The sequence below is a fragment of the Macaca fascicularis genome, chromosome 1, assembly GCF_037993035.2.
Source record: "Macaca fascicularis isolate 582-1 chromosome 1, T2T-MFA8v1.1".
Lineage (NCBI taxonomy): Eukaryota > Metazoa > Chordata > Mammalia > Primates > Cercopithecidae > Macaca > Macaca fascicularis.
The window spans coordinates 81274325-81292518 of NC_088375.1; the positions used below are offsets into that span (position 1 = coordinate 81274325).

General features: G+C 45.4%; 1 protein-coding gene across 20 annotated transcripts in view; it reads right to left on the minus strand.

Moving 5' to 3' along the window:
- SUSD4 (sushi domain containing 4) overlaps positions 1-18194 on the minus strand; it is a 148765-nt gene that overhangs the window by 34763 nt on the left and 95808 nt on the right. For 17 of the 20 annotated variants that reach the window (XR_012428794.1, XM_074026899.1, XM_074026902.1 and 14 more), the window contains 2 exons: positions 12847-13020; positions 8944-9132 (listed from right to left, as the gene is read on the minus strand). Coding sequence is in view for 16 of the 20 variants with exons in the window: in XM_074026899.1 (XP_073883000.1) it covers positions 8944-9132; positions 12847-13020 (363 nt within the window). In the remaining 4 variants the exon portion in view is untranslated. Of the gene's footprint in view, positions 1-7451; positions 7611-8943; positions 9133-12846; positions 13021-18194 lie in introns of all 20 variants that reach the window. The other 3 variants (XR_012428795.1, XR_012428796.1, XR_012428799.1) reach the window with 1 other exon arrangement.

The window sequence follows — 18194 nt, forward strand, 5'->3', positions numbered from 1 at the left end:
GCCCTCCCTCTACTGTCCCATGGAAAGAAGCCCCCCTGCTATATCAAGTAAAAAAGGCATTTGCTGCCCTTTTCTTCCTTTTTTGCCAATTACATTTTATGCTGGGTCCAGCTGCTGGCAGGATCACGGATAAGTCTGCAGGGAGCTTGAGGGCCCAGGAGAGGCTAATCGAGACCACGCCTCTGGCCAGAGGGTTTATTCAGAACTGTGGGAGGCTGAGTGGGTATTCGGTGTCCAGGTGGTCACTGCTATTATCGTTTACAGAGAGGTGCACAAGACTTGAACCTCTAACAGCAATGGCCACTTGGCACACTGTACATCCCTGGTTGGCACCAGAGCCTTACCTGGGAAGGAGGGAGGGAGGGAAGGAAGAAAGGAAAATTTCCCCATCGCTCACCATTGTATACAGTGTAGCTTGGGGCAGATCACATGGTATTTCCCTCTCCCTCCTCCAAAACCTTTTACATGATAAAAATTCAGGTTCCTGAGAACACGAATGGTAAAGAAATCATCAATGGGTGGCTGCGCAGATTACTCAGGCGGCCAGGCTGGTCCCTCCCACGGAAGGCAGTGCAGCACAGGAGAAAGCACAGCCCGGGAGGCAGGTCAGGGCTGGTTTAGAATCCGGGCTCTGCAGCCTACTCCCTAAGGCCAGGGGGGTGTGACCAGGCCTGCTTCCTATCTGAAAAGAGAGGACAGTAATACCTGGAGTTGTCTAGAGGCCGACTAAAGATAGCAGGTGAAGCGCCTGCTACCAAGATGAACCTCAACACACATCTCTTCCTTTCCTGCCACTCCCCTCCTGCAGATGGCTCCAGGCTCACAGGCTGACTATATAAACGTGAGTTTCAGGGAAACTCTGTTAGCCAGCGTCGGGGGGAGAAGCTCTCCTAGCACCTCTCCCCTTCATTTTCCCACCTGCCTTCCAGAGCCAGCCAGGGACGGGGCAGCCTCTCTGGGAACAGTGTGAGTTCTGGTTAAGAGCAGAATCAAAGAATGTGACCACCAGGAAGGAGCCTCTGCGATCAACCCTTCCAACGCCTTTCCATTCTATCTGAGGAAATGGACAGAGCTAGGATTAGAACCCAGATCAAAACTGCCAGCAGGTAGTCTGGGTCTTAGAAGGGCTAGAAGAGTAGTGTCAGTAGAAGGTGTAGGCTCAGGAGGCACAGGGGCCAGGTTGCTGTGGACAGAGTGACCTTGGGGAAGGAGCAGCAGAGCTGTCTGAACCTCAGTTTCCTCATTTATCGGCTGGCGCCACACTTGCTTCTCGTGACTGTTGTCAGAGGAGAGATCGTCAAATAAACTACCCACAGGGTGCTTGGCATACAGTAGGCATCCAAAAATGTCAAATTAATCAAAAGAAGTTTTAGTTGTAACAGTTGCAATTTGTAGAATATAAAGCATGTGCCGGGGCTACGAGTGCAGGGAGCAACAAGGCGCTTTCTGCCCTGGAGTCAGCTGTTCACAGGAGGAAGAAATTTGAAATATTATTTCTACCTGTTCAAGGATGTAGATGAGGGGCTGGGTGCAGTGGTTCATGCCTGTAGTCCCAGAACATTGGGAGGCCGAGGTGGGAGGATTGCTTGAGGCCAGGAGTTTGAGACCAGCCTGGGCAACAAAGTGAGACCAAGTCTCTACAAAAACATTTTTACAATTAAAAAAAAAAAAAAAAAACCATAGGAAAGGAAGGGAGTGAAGATCAAGTGGCATGGGCCTTCCCTACTCAAGGCAGCCTGATGGTGCCAGAGCCCAGGGTGGATGCGGGACCTTGACTGGTTCTCCTAGGCTACCACTGTGGCCAAGCCTGCCACTCTCTGGCACTTTCCATTCATCTCTACAAGGATACACTGGGGTATGGCAGGTTGGCTTAGGAGAAAGGGAAATTGGTGATGTCTAAGCTCTATATCCTATGACCAGTAATTCAAAATCAGTGGCATGAAATCCCCAATATGACTTTTCTTCTGTCATTTCCCATGTGCTACTTCAAATCCAATGCAGAATAGTTTCAAGTTCATCAAAGGATGGACCCGAGCCCACGCTTTCTTATTGTGGATCACCAGGCAGGGAGCTGGGAGACCCTGCATCTCCCCCACTTGCTTGGGGACAGGTGGCAGGAGGACGATAGGAACTCCATAGGGAGAACAGAGTGTCCCTGACTCGGGTCTAGGGAAGTGACCAAGGTGACACTGGGCCTCATCACGAACAGTAATTGACGACCTTATTGGGAACGGTGTGGATTCCTCTTTATGTCTGAAGTTTCCATTTGTAAAATGGGAGTGGCCTGTCCCAGGGTGGGCCCTCATCACACCCCCTTTGAGTGTCCCCTGCAGCCTGCCTCCAGGAGCAGGGTAGGCTCTGTCATCCAAGGAGGCCCAGATTCTCTGCTGTGTCTTTCCTCTTCCCTACACAGGATTCACTTTGAAGTTCTGAGGCACTTCTGAGTGAAGGCAGATTCCTGGAGGGAGAAATCACTTCAGGCGCCTCTTATACCAGGCGCCTCTTGTACCTGAACGTGTTTTGACTCAGGAACAAAGTACACTGCAAATGTAGTTTGAGAGCTGGGGAGCCCTCCACATCCAAGCTGGCTTTGAGTTTTGATCCCAAATTGGAACCTTTCAAGTCATTTCACATTTGGCCAAACAAGGTTCTTCAGTTTCTTATTTTTCCTCCTTTTCTTACAAAAGGATACAGAGCTAAAAGGACTCCTGGGCATTTGTAGGTTCTTAGGAAATCACACTGCCGCATTCCCTGTGATTGAATTGGACGCTGTCTGATGAAAACTCCACCTCTGTCTATCTGGGCTCTGAGATGAATGGGGCTGGGGGGAATCACTTGGGGCATTCTGGGTTTGGGGACTGGGCAGATTTGAAAACCCAAACTTTCAGATGTTCGGCTTCCAATGGGGTCAGGTTTACTTGTTCCTGGGAGAAATGCCAGACACGAGGCTGAAAGAGTCTTTTGAAAATGTCAGCATGAGGGAAGCCACCGCCCAAGTCATTACAAACGAAACCTTAGGTACCTGCAGATCCTAGAGTGATTTATTCCCCTATTTGGAGAAAAGCAAACAAGCAAGCAGACCAGACTCCCTGGGGTCTCTGGGACCATGCTCACTGCTTTCTCTGAAAACCCGGCTGCCTTCTGAAAGCAGACCAGGCATCACGTCTCAGAGCCAACCCCACACAGCGAAGAGTGACTCAGCAGCCTGACCCTCCCAGTTCTTTCGAAACCATGGAGACCTTGCTTTAGAACTCCTTCTAGGTGGCCTTCAGTGTAGGTAACAGTCTTCTCTACCACGGGAGGCCCTGGATAACTTACAAATGGAATATTTAGAACCTAGCTCTGCCTGCGTGGAGACTGCAATTTCAGGAATAGCAACACATGCTGTGTGAGCCCCAGGGGGGCAGAGACTTCGCACAACTCGTTTGCCACTGTTTGCACTGGACCTTGCAAAATACTCAGCATATAGGCATAGAAACGTTGACTGAATGAATCCATACACCTCAGAGGCACTTACGTGAAATGGTATACACCACTGATTTTGGTTTCTTTCTTTTTAAACTCTAATATCCCTAAATGTTTGATTGGTCCTTTCTAAATTTGATTCCATCTTTTTATCTAGAGAGTTGTTGAAGGGAGGACTTCTGGATAAAGGATCCAGGATCCTAAGTCCTCTAATTTAGCACTTAGAGAAACAGGAATCTTTAAGTGGGTGGCAGCTACAATTAAGGACCCCAAATTCTAAGTTTTTGCTTCCATCATCTGTTCTTCTGACCCTTGCAACCTGCCTCAAAGAGGCACAGTGCTGTGATCTCTGCTGTTGAAAGAGCTGCCCCCAGAGATTTCTATAACTGGATACCCAGCACCTCCGTGCTGTTTCCAGGCTGTTTGAAAACCTGAATGTGAAGAGAATGTTCCAGATACTAACGGGTTGTGGGTGGTCCTATCCCCTGTAGAGAAGAGCCCTTTCTTGCAACCGCTCATAACCAGCAGCCCTCACAACCCCAAGCACACAGTGTCCAGGGGATTCTGGGCAGTTAGTGACTCTTCTTCCTAGACTTCCCGTGTGTGTCTGTGTCCGTCCCTGCAACTATGTGCTACATGGTTGGTTCACTTACTTATTGTTATGCTCCTCAATATCCTTCCATATTCCCACCCTTCAAACCACTGGGCTGGAGCCTCTCACACATGCTAGGGCAGGCTGCGTCTATACCAATGAGCTCCGCCATGCTTCAAAATGCACAGTCCTTCCCTAGGAGTGAGATGTTCAGACCTTTCTCTTTCCCCAAGGCTCAAGTGGAGACAGAAAAGACAGAAACATGCTATTATTTGGTCTCTGGGGAAAATAAACAAAAATGCCATAAATCCCTGGGTAGAAAATTTCATTTTACAATTGTGATGTCACCCCCTGAAACTGCCCTTCTACCCTTTCCAAATGCAGAAGCCCCTGCGTGCCCCTTGGTAAAAGTAGCTGTGTGTGTACGTGGCTGCCATCTGTAATGATGTTATTCTCTAGGAAACTGACTTAGTCATCTTCTCGCTCTAGACTGTAAACTCTTCAAAGTAAGGAATTATGTCCTTTCCTTTCTTTGTAATTCCCCAGTGCCCAATTCGGTGTTGCTCTGAGCCTAGCAGGTGTTCAACGATCACTGGTGACAACACAAACGGAGTTCTTAGCACTTAACAATGAGAAATTCCCCCACATTTATTGTCAGAGCCTTTTTGCTTTTTAAAGATTTCTTGCATTCAGTGTGTTGTGTCTGTGCATGCACATGAAAGAGAAAGACGGAGGTGAGGGCCTCAGGGAGGAAGAGAACCCGAGAGTGGAAAGCACTAAGATACACATGGACGAGGCAAAGCGCACAGGCCCACAGCAAGACGGGGCCCACAGGGGCACACAGGGATGCACAAAGCTCCTTCCAGCTCCAATTTTATACAGTCATTGATTTTAAAACATTATGGCCATCACTCTGGTTCAACGCTTTGAAATTTTGTGTGTTTTATCTGACAACACAGCAATAGGGACCCATATATGCTCCAGAATCTTCCCACTATCCATAAGTGCAATAGTGCAGGCCTTAAAACATGCAACCCACACCTTCGTACTGGGCTTCGGAACTCTTGCCACCTTTGGTGAGGCTGCCAAAGCGTTTCCTTCCAAATTATCAACTCCTTCATGAAGCCAGGTATCAACTATGAGATTGTTGACATGTGAGTGTGACAGGTGTCACTCAAACATTGACCCTCACAAAGTGCTCTCCACTCCTCTAGGGAGAGGAGGTGCCGTGTGGCAGACAGCACACACCAACAGTTGGAGGGTCGGGACAAGTCATGGCATTCTCCAAGGGGTCGTCTCCTCATCTGTAAAAGGAGGCCAACAACATCTGCCTGGCTCACTGGCTGCAGGGGGGTTCCATGGCCATGTGGGAGACTAACAGGCACTGTGGGGCAGCAGCAGTAAGAGCCTGCGGCTACCCAGGGGGCACAGAGCCTCCCCCTGCTGCTGGGATTTCTCAGAGATGATAACTAAACTAGAACGACAAATTCTTTCCTATGCAATAATTATTGTATTTTTTTGCTTTAAGAAAATGCAAATGATAAAAGTATCAAATTGCTTTCCCCCTGTTAGATTGTAATCAGAACATGTTAAATAGACAATGTACCTTGGTGATTAAGAACATGAGCTTTGAAGTGACAAAGATCCATGCTACAGTCCCAGCTCCCCCTCTTCCTAGCTGTGTGACTTTGAGCAAGTTACTGAACCTTTAGAAGGCTGGGTTTACTCAGCGGCTAAAGAGGGTTAGTAGTACCTGCTTCCAAATGGCATTAAGAGGATTAAAGGAGACACTGTGTCACACAGTTTGAGCAGTAGCCTGACACCTATGTAGTAAGCTCTCAAAATTAATGGTGGCCGTTCTTATTGTTCAGTATTTTCTCTTGCTGTCTGAGAGTCATCTTACATAGACACAGCTAAGAATATGCAAGTAACCAAAATAGCACGTGAACAACCAAAATTGTGTGACAATGTACATGTCTAAAAGCTTGGACACCGTATCCACAGAGAGTCATGCTAGATTCTCTCTTATTTATTGTGACTTTATATAAAACTCTAAGTGCATTGATAACAATAGACAAGTGATTGACCACATACTATGGGCTGGGCGCTTCATTAAATGGGTAGATTTGTTATCTCACTGACTCTTCCCAGTCCCACAAGGTAAGTGGGATTCATCACCCCCATTTTACAGAGGAAGAAATGGAGGCTGAGAGAGGCTATGTGACTTGCCCCAGGTGAAGTGATTAAGTAGGATGCCAGGATGTGAAGCCAGTCCATCCGAGGTCAGTCTGCACTGGTAATTGATACGCTACGCTCCCTCCATGATGAGCCTGGTGAACCTTTCTCCTGGCTTACAGCAAGTGAGAAAAGAAATTGGGGGTGAGGGACAGCTGCAGTGACAGGTACCCTGAGTGTGACAGGCACACTGACAGCTGATGGATTGATAGTGAAAGAGGAATGGGAAAGGGACAGAAAACTCAAAGAGAAAGACTTCCACAGCAGAACTGTCCACACCATTACTGCAGGGGTCAGAGAGTTCTAATATATTCAAAAGCCCCTTAGACATCATAATTCCACAGCCCAGTGCAATAATTTTCACTGTGTCATCAAGAAAAATCAAATTGTGCAAATCGTGTGCTTAGGAAGACAGAAAGATGAGGAGTTAAAAGTGTGGGTGATCTATGAAAAGGGTCAATCCCCTTGTGACAGTTAATCTATGTTCAATACCCTATGACAATATTGCATAAATAAGGCGCCATCTTTTAAAAAGATGATACACAATTAAAGTGAGAATGAGAGAAATGCCAACCCCCAGGTACATCTGGATAACTTGCTCACGAATCCTTACCTATTAGTTTAACCCACTGCTTAATTTAACCCAGTTGCTATCAAGTCTTGAAAAAAATAATCCTTTAGTCGCCTCTGTGCCTCTCAGTTTAGAATCACCGCTTTGTACCTTTAGCCAGTGTTGCATTGAAAGCGCTCACCAACAAATGCCATCAGATAATTTAAAGGGATGTCTATTGAAAATGGAGATGTAAACCTTATTAAAAAAAACAAAAACCCTAGGGAAAAAGGCACTAAGTGGCCTTCCTGGCACAGGCAGATGTCAGCCAGGGTTTTCCCATCTATCCATAGTGGAGGATGGCAGAGGAAAGGGGACATGTTAGACTGGAAGACTAATTTTCAACCCGAAGCCATTCTCAGCTCCCTGTTTATAACCTTAGATTTTGTTTTATGCCTATCCAATCATATTCTCTAGGCTCCATAAAGACTGCTTTTCAAATCCCAAAATAAAGCTTATCAGAACCTGACTGGTTAGAACACATTTAAACCAAATTTGAAAAGATTTGAAAACAGGTATTTCAAATTGATAAAATCATAATGACGGTACCTTTAAAGGGCCCTCTCTGTCTGGTTATCTGAGCAGGGAGAAGCCTCCAGAACTAGGGAAGAGCCCCTTCCATCAGAGGTCCACGGCCTACCAGCAGCATCCAGATAACAGGAAGGCTATTCCCACTGGAAGCAAAAGGGATGACCTTGTCCCTTGAGGCTAGGGTGACCAGATTTAGGAAACAAAATTCAAGACACTCAGTTATAAATATATTTGAATTTCAGATAAGCAAAGAATAATTTTTATACTAAGTATGTCCCATGTAATATTTGTGACATGCTCATATTAAAACATTATTTGTTTATCTGAAATTCAAATTTACCTGTGTATCCTACATTTTATCTGGCATCTCTAGGCTAGGCTCCAATTCCCTGGGGGATTTGGGATGGGTGGGAAGTGGAGTGAGGGGAGTTCTAATGACCAGTCTCAGAGTATGACAAAACCAATGGGAAGGGCTGGCCTTCTCGCTCCCTGCCCTCCTTCCCCCACTCTTCTCCAAAGAGATTCCATGGCTCCAGCCAACCCCACTCCACATCCCTAGAGAGGCCGTCTCTTATCCTTCTGAGCAATAGTCATCCTCCATGACACACGTCCTGCCCTGACTTCCTCCCACACAGAGGTGCACACTTGTAGAGATGCTATAAACTTGTAAGAACTCATTTGCTTCCATATTCCATTGTTTTGCTTTGTTTCCCAAACAAGGCTGCAAATAGGCTTTGAAGGGGCTCCTGATTTGAGGTTTCTTCACTTTTTTTCTTTCCCCATATAGAGCCCTCCTACCCGCTATACTCAGATGCCAAGAAACACATTGGTGTTTGTTCTCTTCAGGCATACTTTCAAGATCTGAGTTAAAGCAAGAGTTGAACCAGCATATCCAATTTGCCTAGCAGAAATGTTTATGGACTTTTCCCCTACAGACACTGCCTTGACTCTGCCAATGGAAGCCCCGTTTTCCTTACTACTTCATACTACTGATTAGTGGTCTTTAGTGAATCACAATCTATAGTCATACAGATTTAACAAAAACAGGGAGGAAAAGAGCTCTTGCTTTCAGGCATCCAAGGGTGTGCTTGCAGCCAAACATTTACAGCTAAGCTATAAAGTGCATGGAAATATGGAAGAAACATCGACACAACAATAAAATGAGGGGTGAGATTAATGACATGATACAATCTGTTTTCATTTGGTGTAGAGAAAATTAATTTTTGAAGACATTTCATTTAACTTTGCAATATTTTGTAATTTAACCTTTGATGCTCACAACTTTTTATCTGCTCTCCTCTTTAAGCCTAAGGATGAGGGAAGCAAGTTTTATGTCTAATTGTAAGTATGGCTTCATGGCAGCTGATCTCTGCTCTGGACAAAGGTGAGAAAGATGTACGCAGAGAAGAAAAGTTATTGCTGATCATAATTCGCAGTTCTTCCTCCTATTGATCTTCTTCCTCACTTTAATAATACAAAATACAACTTCGGAAAGAATAAGATGTGTTACCTTCCAGAGCAAGGCACCGGGGTGGGCTGGACGACCAGATAAGGTTGTGTAAGCACTCAAGATACGCAGATCCATCGAGTTTAAATCCGGGAAAGCAGCGATAGGAGATCACAGTCCCCACTGGGAAGGAGATCTGGAACTCGGAGATGTTCACATAGCCATTAGTAGAGGCTAGAGGTCTCAGGCAGCCTGTGCAAGGTGAAAGAAAATGGGAAAGATTCCACTCTGTCATCTCTGTACATCGAAAAGTCACACCGAATGCTGGAACTTTTTAGGATTCCCCCACTGTTAAAATGGCACCACCTCTGAAGAATGAAGCACCTTGGTCTCAAATACTCAGGTTCCTTATTCTAATTATCATGTAGGTATTTGCTCTGCTATTTGCAAATGGCACCGAGAGGGTCAGAGGAGTAGCTAAGATGGATGGAGGGAAGGTGGTGAGTGTCTGACTGTGGGTTGTACACCCTCAGGCTGCATGTTCCGGCTCTGACTGCATTTCAGCATCACCTAAGAAGCTTTACAAAACACCAGTGCCCGGGCCCCATGCCCAGGCTCTGAGGAGAGCCTGGGAATCATTATCTTTTTTTAAAGCTCCCCAAGTAACCCTGATGTGCCGGCCAGGTTGAGAACCACCGAGGTGCTGTAAGAGGAAAGAGACACAGACACCACGAATGGTTTCAGTGGTGGTGAGAGCGGCTTGGGAAGCTTAGGTTCCAAACTCAATTCCACTAGAGTGGATGTGGGGACAGAAATATGCCTGAGATGGTGGCCTTAAATTTCTGAAAATCCAGTTGTGTTTTATATAAAATAGATGAGGAATCCCACAGTGTAGTAGTTCTCAAACTCAAGAATGATCCAGAGGGCTTGTTAGACACAGGCTGCTGGGCCCACCTGCAGAGCTTCTGTTTTAGCAGGTCTGGGGCAGAGGGAGCCTGACAACTGCACTACCAACATCCAGGCACTGCTGCTGCTGCTGCCACTGCCAGTCTCGGGACCACACTCAGAACCACTGCTGTCCTGAGTCTATGCATCGAGCACAGCATGCTGTGTGCAATCAGCGTGCAAGTGGGACCTGGATCCCACACTCCTTCTGTGGAACACTAAGCAGCCTGTTTGCCCTGAAGTCTGTGCAGCCCAGTAGAACACTCCTGGTGGCAGAGAATTCTATTGTGTGTGGCATCCCCTGTGATCAGGACATTTCTTATTGCTTCAGCAATTTCACTGGAGGAAATAATGACACTGCAGAGCTGGTGTTTATCCAGGAGAGAACTAATTGTGTGTGAAGTAAATAATGTATAATGAAAATACCCACTTTCCCTTCCAAGTCACCAGATACAGAATGTATGTGTCCCATGCACAGCAGCAGATGACTGAACCCTTCTCCTAAGCTGACTTTGTTGGACATTGTAAGTATCTTGAAGGGATCTCTCAGCAGATTGCTTTGGTTGAAACCCCAGTATATGGTGTCTGTGCATCAGAGTAGGTGAGGGTGAGGCGGGTGCAGAATTTGAGGCACTCACTGTCAGGGCTGGGCAGTGCTAATCCTGCACTGCTGTGTCCTGGGGCCATGGGGCTCTGCAGACCAAGGATATCATAGCTTTGAACTGGCCAACATTTGGGATGCACCATACCCTAAAAGGTATGGAGCTCAGCCATCTTTGTAGACAGTCCCATAACCTTAGATTATTATTGTTTTTTTGAGCTGAAAACTGACAATGTTCATAGTAAAAGTGAAGTGTATGTGTGTTTATGCAGTGGGGAGGAAGTTGGGGATCAGGAATAAACAGACTCAATAATTGAGGAAAAAAAGAGAAGCACATTAACGTGAACAAGTGAGCACCTTAGAATCCTCAAGTGTAGTTCAAATGAGTTGGCACAAATGATTGTGCTTGCTCTTCTTCCTAGGAAGGAATTGTAGTTCTAAACTACCCACACAGATAGCTGGTTTCTCTCAAATAAAAACTAACTCTGACTCAGACTGGGGTTATAATTCGTGCAGTTAATCAGAGGAGAAGGAAAGATATGCTCACTCTTGGTTAGAGACAGCCTGTCCTAAATATAACAGTCGAAAACTGGCTTCAACTCAATAGTTCAATGTAATTTCCATTTGCACTTCTAGATAACAGAGAGAGGCCTCCTCAGGCTTTAGCTCCTGGATCTATAGGTGCAAATAAAAGTTAGAGAATGAAATGTCACTCTTAGGACCAATTATATTCCCCCTGGGGGCTCAGAGGGGTGTCAGGCTGTCCAAAGCAACTTCAGTTCCTCATTTCCTATGGTGTGCCAGGCAAGCAGCCAGTGAGCAACACTGGGGCAGTGGCAGCTCCAGCAGGCAGGACCTATCTTTCTGTGCAGCAAGGCATGGGGTGCACTAGAGGGTAGGGCACAGGCCAGGGCACCCACCACCCTCTGTGGGACAGAGACCTCTGAGGAGGAGGGAGAGGTGGGCAGGGCTTGCATCGTTTGAAGAAGCATACCTCTTCAGGGTAACTGACTGGCTCTGTTGTTGCAGACCTAAAAAAGCTATGTCTTGACTGGGATTTGAGGAAGGGGAGGTGGAGTGGGGGCAACAGTGGCCAGAAAGAGCAATAGGAAAGCCTGGGTCTAAAGCCTCGAAATGATACTTTGAGAGGCACACCGACACAGGGTATTTCTTTTTTTTAATCACTGGGGAAAAAATAACTCCTAAAGGAGCATCCTATATTTAAGTGACAGAAAAGGAAACAGAAAGGATGGGAGAGCAAAAGGTTACACGGAAAACAGGAAGGGAAGAAGTGGCTGCAGTCTGGGGTGGTTTTCCCGGCTATCACTCTGATCGTGTCGGAGGAATGAAACGGATCAGCAGGTAATAAAGTTTGTTTGAATAAGTAGCCCAACTAAACAGCCAGCTGCTTGTTTTGTAGACATCTGAAAATGTAAATAAATCATGTCTCCTTTAAAAAAGCAGCACAGAACATGCTCAGCAACACTGGCAGTTCTTGGGAGAGACCAGGGGAGTGTGATGGTCTGGGCTGCTTTCGTCCTTCTGATGCTCAAGCCTCTCTTCCTTCAAGGGGTCATGACTCTGAAGCTCTCATGTAAGGAAACTATTTATTTCCAAGAACAGGGCACCCAAAGCAATATCAGAGTCTGCCAGTTGTGATTTCCAAGCACAAAGTTAACATTCATCTCAACTTGAGCACGCCGGTGCTTTTGGAGCAAATGAGATTGCTCTCCTTCTCCCTCAAATTATGAATTATGCATTGCCTTCTTGGTTCTTTGGTTGAAGTCACACGTCAAAAAATAAAATCAGAATTATTCTGAACTTGAGGGCTTATTTTCACAAACAGGGCCCTCTATGATGGCCCAGGCAAATCTAAAAAATGCAAGGGAATAAATATTCACCAGGTTGTTTGGATGAAATTTGAATTTGATAATTTTTCTGCTCTTCATGCATTATATCTAAATAAAAACACTATTAAGAGGAAACAGCCTCTGTTTAAGATTGGCTTTAACTATATTTTCATGACTATTGACATAAGCATAAATGCTCTGTTATTTCCATTAAATATATAATAGTTCCTCATTGTGTTAGCAGCCCAGTTACAAGTCTCCTGATTCTTAAACTACTTTTGATATTTTGGAGTAAAGGAGACATCCAACATTCCAAGGAACAAGGTGTTTCCTGTTTATCCTTTAAAACTGGGTGTATGGAGCTGAGCAAGCTACAAGGAGTGGTGATGGAGAGTCGAAGAACAGAGCTTTGGCAATTGTAGTAAAGATGCAACTGGATCCATGTGGGTAGATGGCTTTGTTTATTTCCCCCATCATCGCTATCACTTTATTAGATAAACATGTACATAGTCTACAATACAGTCCAAGAGAAGAACAGCCCAGCTGAGAACTGGAGCATCAGTTCTGTACCTTGACAGACGGGCAGATTATTCCACGTTCCATCATCGCGACATAATGAAAACATATTGTATAGATCGGGGTACCGGATCTTGAATCCTTCATGACAAGTGATGATTAGCTTCTCTCCATATCTATACGTCTTGTTATGAATCTCAGCATCTTCAATTTGAGGGATACGGCACTCTGCAATTTTGTAAAAGGTACACATTATTTTTGGAAGTTTAAAACGGTTGTGGTTCACAGCTTCACGAGAAAGCTCTTATTTTCAGATTTGGTCTCAACCTACACAGCAATCTGATAAAAGGTACCTCATTTGTCACTGGGTTCAGGTGCCAATGACAAGCAGAAGAGCTGGCTTCACGGGAGTAATGAAAAGGTGGCTCAAAAAGAGGGACCCAGGGTGTGGGAATCCAACCACAAAAAGAACTTTACTTCCTGCCTGTGACACTTCAAACCGTACAGCTGATCTTATGAACAATTTTGGAAATAAGTGAAGAAAGAGAAGTGTTGAGGATTAGCCGGAACTATCTGGTTACATACTTACTGTGTTTGTGAACAGAACAGAACACAGTGTGGTCTGATGGGCTAGTCTCACAGCTGCCCAGCCATGCCACCTCTGTCTATGGGTCCTGGCCCTGAGCCTGATAAGAAAATGTGCTTTGCAAAACAGCACAGGGGTTGAGCTGCAGCTGTGTTTGCCATTAGCATTTCCTGTCCACCTTATCTGTTTTAAAAGAGATAACCAATAGAGCAGCACATGCTATTGCCAATCTCACAAAGGCTCAGAGCAAGCCACTGTACTGCCTCCTAAAAATGGAGTAAGAGCTAAAGGTACATGTACAGGAGGAGAAGAGGCAAGGCTGGGGGCTGGGGGCTGGGGGAGGAGAACGCCAGTGGAGGAACGAGGAGCCCATGCCATGCAGCAAATGATAAAAAGATCAAATAAAACGAACAAGTGATCATTACCCACTTCCGACTGCAGCTACTTCCAGTTTACTGTCCAGGCCACTCCACCCCTTGCTGCCTAGTTGGGATTCCACTTCCACCCTAAACACTGCCTAAGTCATCCCATCTGGTTTAAGGCACATTGATCGCGATGTATCTCTCTCCATCTCTTATGAGCACATCTCTGTTTAATGTTTCTGGTTTTACATGCATATGTGTTTGTGAGCATGACCTACAGATGGGTTATGTTCCAAATGTGTTGATTCTTAACTTTTTAAAACAAGACAAAAACCAAGAACAGCACTTTGTGCATCACAGAAATTTCCTCCAGAAATTTCTCAACTCTTTAAAAGATTGTAGGTCTCTTATCCATTCCCCAAATCCTACGAAATCCACAATATGGCCAGAATAGTACTAACAGGAACCCTCACCTTTAAGGTGCTCTAAGCTTTGAACTGTCAGATCTGAGGCACTGGGCCCTGGGAGCCCTGATGTGAGTGGAAGAGAAGGGAAAAGCTGTGGCTAGTGGGTGAGTGGGTGGCTCTGGTGGCTGGGAACTTTGGTGGCTTGAAAAAGGGCACATCCAGGAGCTACGAGGTGGGGTTGGGGCTGGGTTTACTGGGAGAAATGGGAAGTATGACACAACAGACTTCAGAAAATAGGATGTCAATGATGGGAAAGACTCAGGCAGACAGGGGCTTCCAAGTTAGGGGAGAGCCTGGCAGCTAGGGATGCAGGGGTGGTGACTGTTCACTGCCTGCATGGGTCATCTGAAGTCAGATGCTTGTAAGTCCAGGTCTGCCCTTATCTCAGCCTTTGTCACCACCATTAGCTTGAGAGCAGGGACTGTGTTGCTCACTTCCTCTGACCCTCCTGCCATGCTTCTGACCTGTGCACACGCCTGGTGAAAGAGTGCTGAAAGGAGCTGTCTGAACCTCTGCCCAAGCTCGCTGTGAGTGCACAGCCCTCTGAAGCCCGGCTAACAGGCTTGGGGCACAGCCCTGCAGCTCAGCCTTCCCTGAGGACACCTGTCATCAGGCCTTCTCTTTGTCCATGATTGCAACAAAGAGAGTCTGGGCTGAAGAACTGTGTTCTGGTTTTGGTTTTACCTTTCATATTTGTGTTTCAGGCCATGAAAAGGGGTTTTCTTTTTCTTTTTGAGACGGAGTCTCACTCTGTCACCCAGGCTGGAGTGCAGTGGCACAATCTTGGCTCACTGCAACCTCCACCTCCCAGGGTTCAAGCGATTATTCTGCCTCAGCCTCCCGAGCAGCTGGGACTACAGGTGCATGCCACCACGCCTGGCTAATTTTGTATTTTTAGTAGAGACGGAGTTTCACCATATTGGCCAGGATGTTCTGGAACTCCTGACCTCATGATCTGCCCTCCTTGCATCCCAAGGTGCTGGGATTACAGGCATGAGCCACCACACCCAGCCTGAAAAGGGGTTTTCTAACTTCATGTTTAACCAACAGTTTTTCTGCTAGTGTAGTTGAATTTCCCCTGAATCAACCCCAATCCCAGAATAATCCTAACTGGGGTCACAAAATCACTGACAACTCTTCGCACACTGCTGCTGCCTTCTTAATAGAAAATGTGAATTATGTTTTTTCAATGGCACTGTACAGAAATTATTCACAGCAAATAAAAACACATTTATCAAGGCATCCGTCTGTAAAATCTTGGCTGTAAATAGGTACTGCGGCAGTAATTTACACATCTAAACAACTATTTTCATGATTGATTTAAAACTTGTTCAACAATTAGCTGGTACATTCAGGAGGTGGCCAGCTATAGAGAATACAGTCAATGGATAGAAGTGTTCCGTTGGGCATTATGGACACGTGGACACTGGCTGGCTGGGAGCAGAAGCACCCAAGCCTGGTTTCTAAGAGTGATTTCTCATAGTGTTGTGTATTGTAGAATGCTTTCAACTTCTAGTTAGAGCTAAAGTTTCCCCAAACATGGCATGGGGACTATTGCAGAATATAAGACACAGGGTTACAGGGAATTCACAGCCTCCCGAATCCCAGTGATGATGTGCCCTGCTGAAAGAAGAGTCACCACAGGGAGTGATGCCAGGCCAATTTACTATGTGGGAGGAGCCACATATCAACTAGGGAGTAAGAGGTAGGGTTCAAATCCCAGCAAGGGGAAGAGACCAGGAGGGGCAGTGCCCTAGGAATGAGTACAAAACAAACACAGATCAGCTGTATCAAAAAACTTAACCTTGACAGAGAAAACATTATCCAGAGCCTTTTTTATTTCTTTACCCACAAAGTCTGGCATCTGATCCTTCCCCTGAAGAAGGGTGAAGTCGGAAGAAGAAGGAATCCAGAAAAAAGTATGTGTCCAGTGAATTCTCTGTGGTAGTGAAAAACCATGGACCTTCTTTCTATAGCAAAAAAAGAATCTAGGATCTTTACTATCTGACAGTAAATGTCTATTATCCATCAATTCTGAAGTCTCAAACAGAAATAACACAATTTTCTATAGTATAAACTAATCTAGTCAATAGAAAGAATTTTGAAGGCAAGTGGCTCACGCCTGTAATCCCAACACTTTGGGAGGCCAAGGCGGGTGGATCACCTCAGGTCAGGAGTTTGAGACCAGCCTGGCCAACATGGTGAAACCCCATCTCTACTAAAAATATAAAACTTAGCTAGGCGTGGTGGCACATGCCTGTAATCCCAGCTACTTGGGAGGCTGAGGCAGGAGAATCGCTTGAACCTGGGAGGTGGAGGTTGCAGTGAGCCAAGATCACGCCACTGCACTCTATAAAAATATTTATCAATATCTGGTTCTGTCCTATTGAATCTGGTCAACAATTAGAACTTATGTATATGAGGCATAAATAGGCCTTTCAGGGTGTAACTTGAGGGATATCAAAGCCTTCCATTCTGGAAATCATCTTTCACCAGCCCAACACTGTCATTATTTCTATATCCTGCTTCCCGTAACAATGGGAATTCAATATAGTGAATAAATAAAAGAAGGAGTAAAAGATCCTAAGGCAGCATTGCATATTTATACCCAAGTACAAATTAATTTATCAGATTAGTTAGCAGAGAGCAGTGCCTAAGGGATGGAGCAGAAATAGTAACAGTAAAAGAAATTTTAAAGAAAATGTGCCATACATAGGATTTACTACTCTTTAAAAATTAGTTATACTTGAAAATGAATCCAATTCCTTCAACACACCAAGTTCTGACATTAATACTCCCCCAAAACTGTTCCCAAGAACATGAATACATAATACACACTCAAGAGATTCACAATCCACAGAGTAGATTAAAGGCTTGGAAGATCTTACTGTAAAGAATTCTACTTAATTTTGCTTAAACCAGCATTTGTCAAGCTTGTTTATTCATCCAGCTGTTCATTCATCCATTTTGTGAATTACAGAGCACTCACTCTAGGTTCAGGGTGTCCTGGGTGCTGGGGATAAAGAGTCAAGGGCCTTACTCTTACAGCACTTGCATGGAAGAAGACTGCAAATGGGCAAATTAACAGCTAAAGGTGCTAGAAAGTAGCAGGCAACACTCACTGCCACGATGAACACATAGCAAGGTGACATAATAGGGACTGACTCAGGGACTCTTTTAATTTGGGTAGATAGGAAAGGGGCCCCTGACGAAATGACATTTATTAAGCTGAGATCTGAATGACAAGAATAATTCAATTATGTGTGGCTCTTGGAGAAGAACATGTTAGGCAGTGGGAACAGCTAGTGCAAAGGCCAGGAAAGAGCTCTGTGTCCTTAAAAACACTAAAGAAGACCTGTGTATTTGGAATACAGTGACCAAGAAGGGGAAGGACAGTCCAGATCATGCAAGACCTTGTAGACTAGGGCAGATAATTATTTTAGTGTGATAGGGAGTTACTGGGGTTTGTTAAGCATGGGCCAAGGCATGATCTGATTTATATCCTCAAAGGGTTTGCCATATGTACAGTAAAGGATTAACTTACCCAAGGAGAGGTTTAGGCATGTGCCCTCAGCTCCTGAGAGGTAACCTTTAGCCCCTGGAATGTCTGGCCTGAGATGAGTGTCTTTGTTTGCCTGGAGGCTCTGGGCCACGCTAGACAGATTACGCCAACAGTATGCCGTATGGCAGGGGCCTGGGCCATGCCATCTGGTCCATGCTAACACGGATTTTAGTCCATGCTAACATGTGATTTAAGCTTTAGGCCGTGGACCACACAGTATCAGCTCAACTTCTGGAGGAACAGGGAACTAAGATCAGCCACGCTGTGGTCAACCATGCCCACGTGACTAAGCCCTGATTAAAACTCTGGACACTGAAGCTTGGTGAGTTTCCCTGGTTGTCAACACTTCGTGTATATTGTCATACACTGTTGCTGGAAAAAAGAGGTGCTATCCATATAGCCCCACTGGAAGAGAACAACTGAAA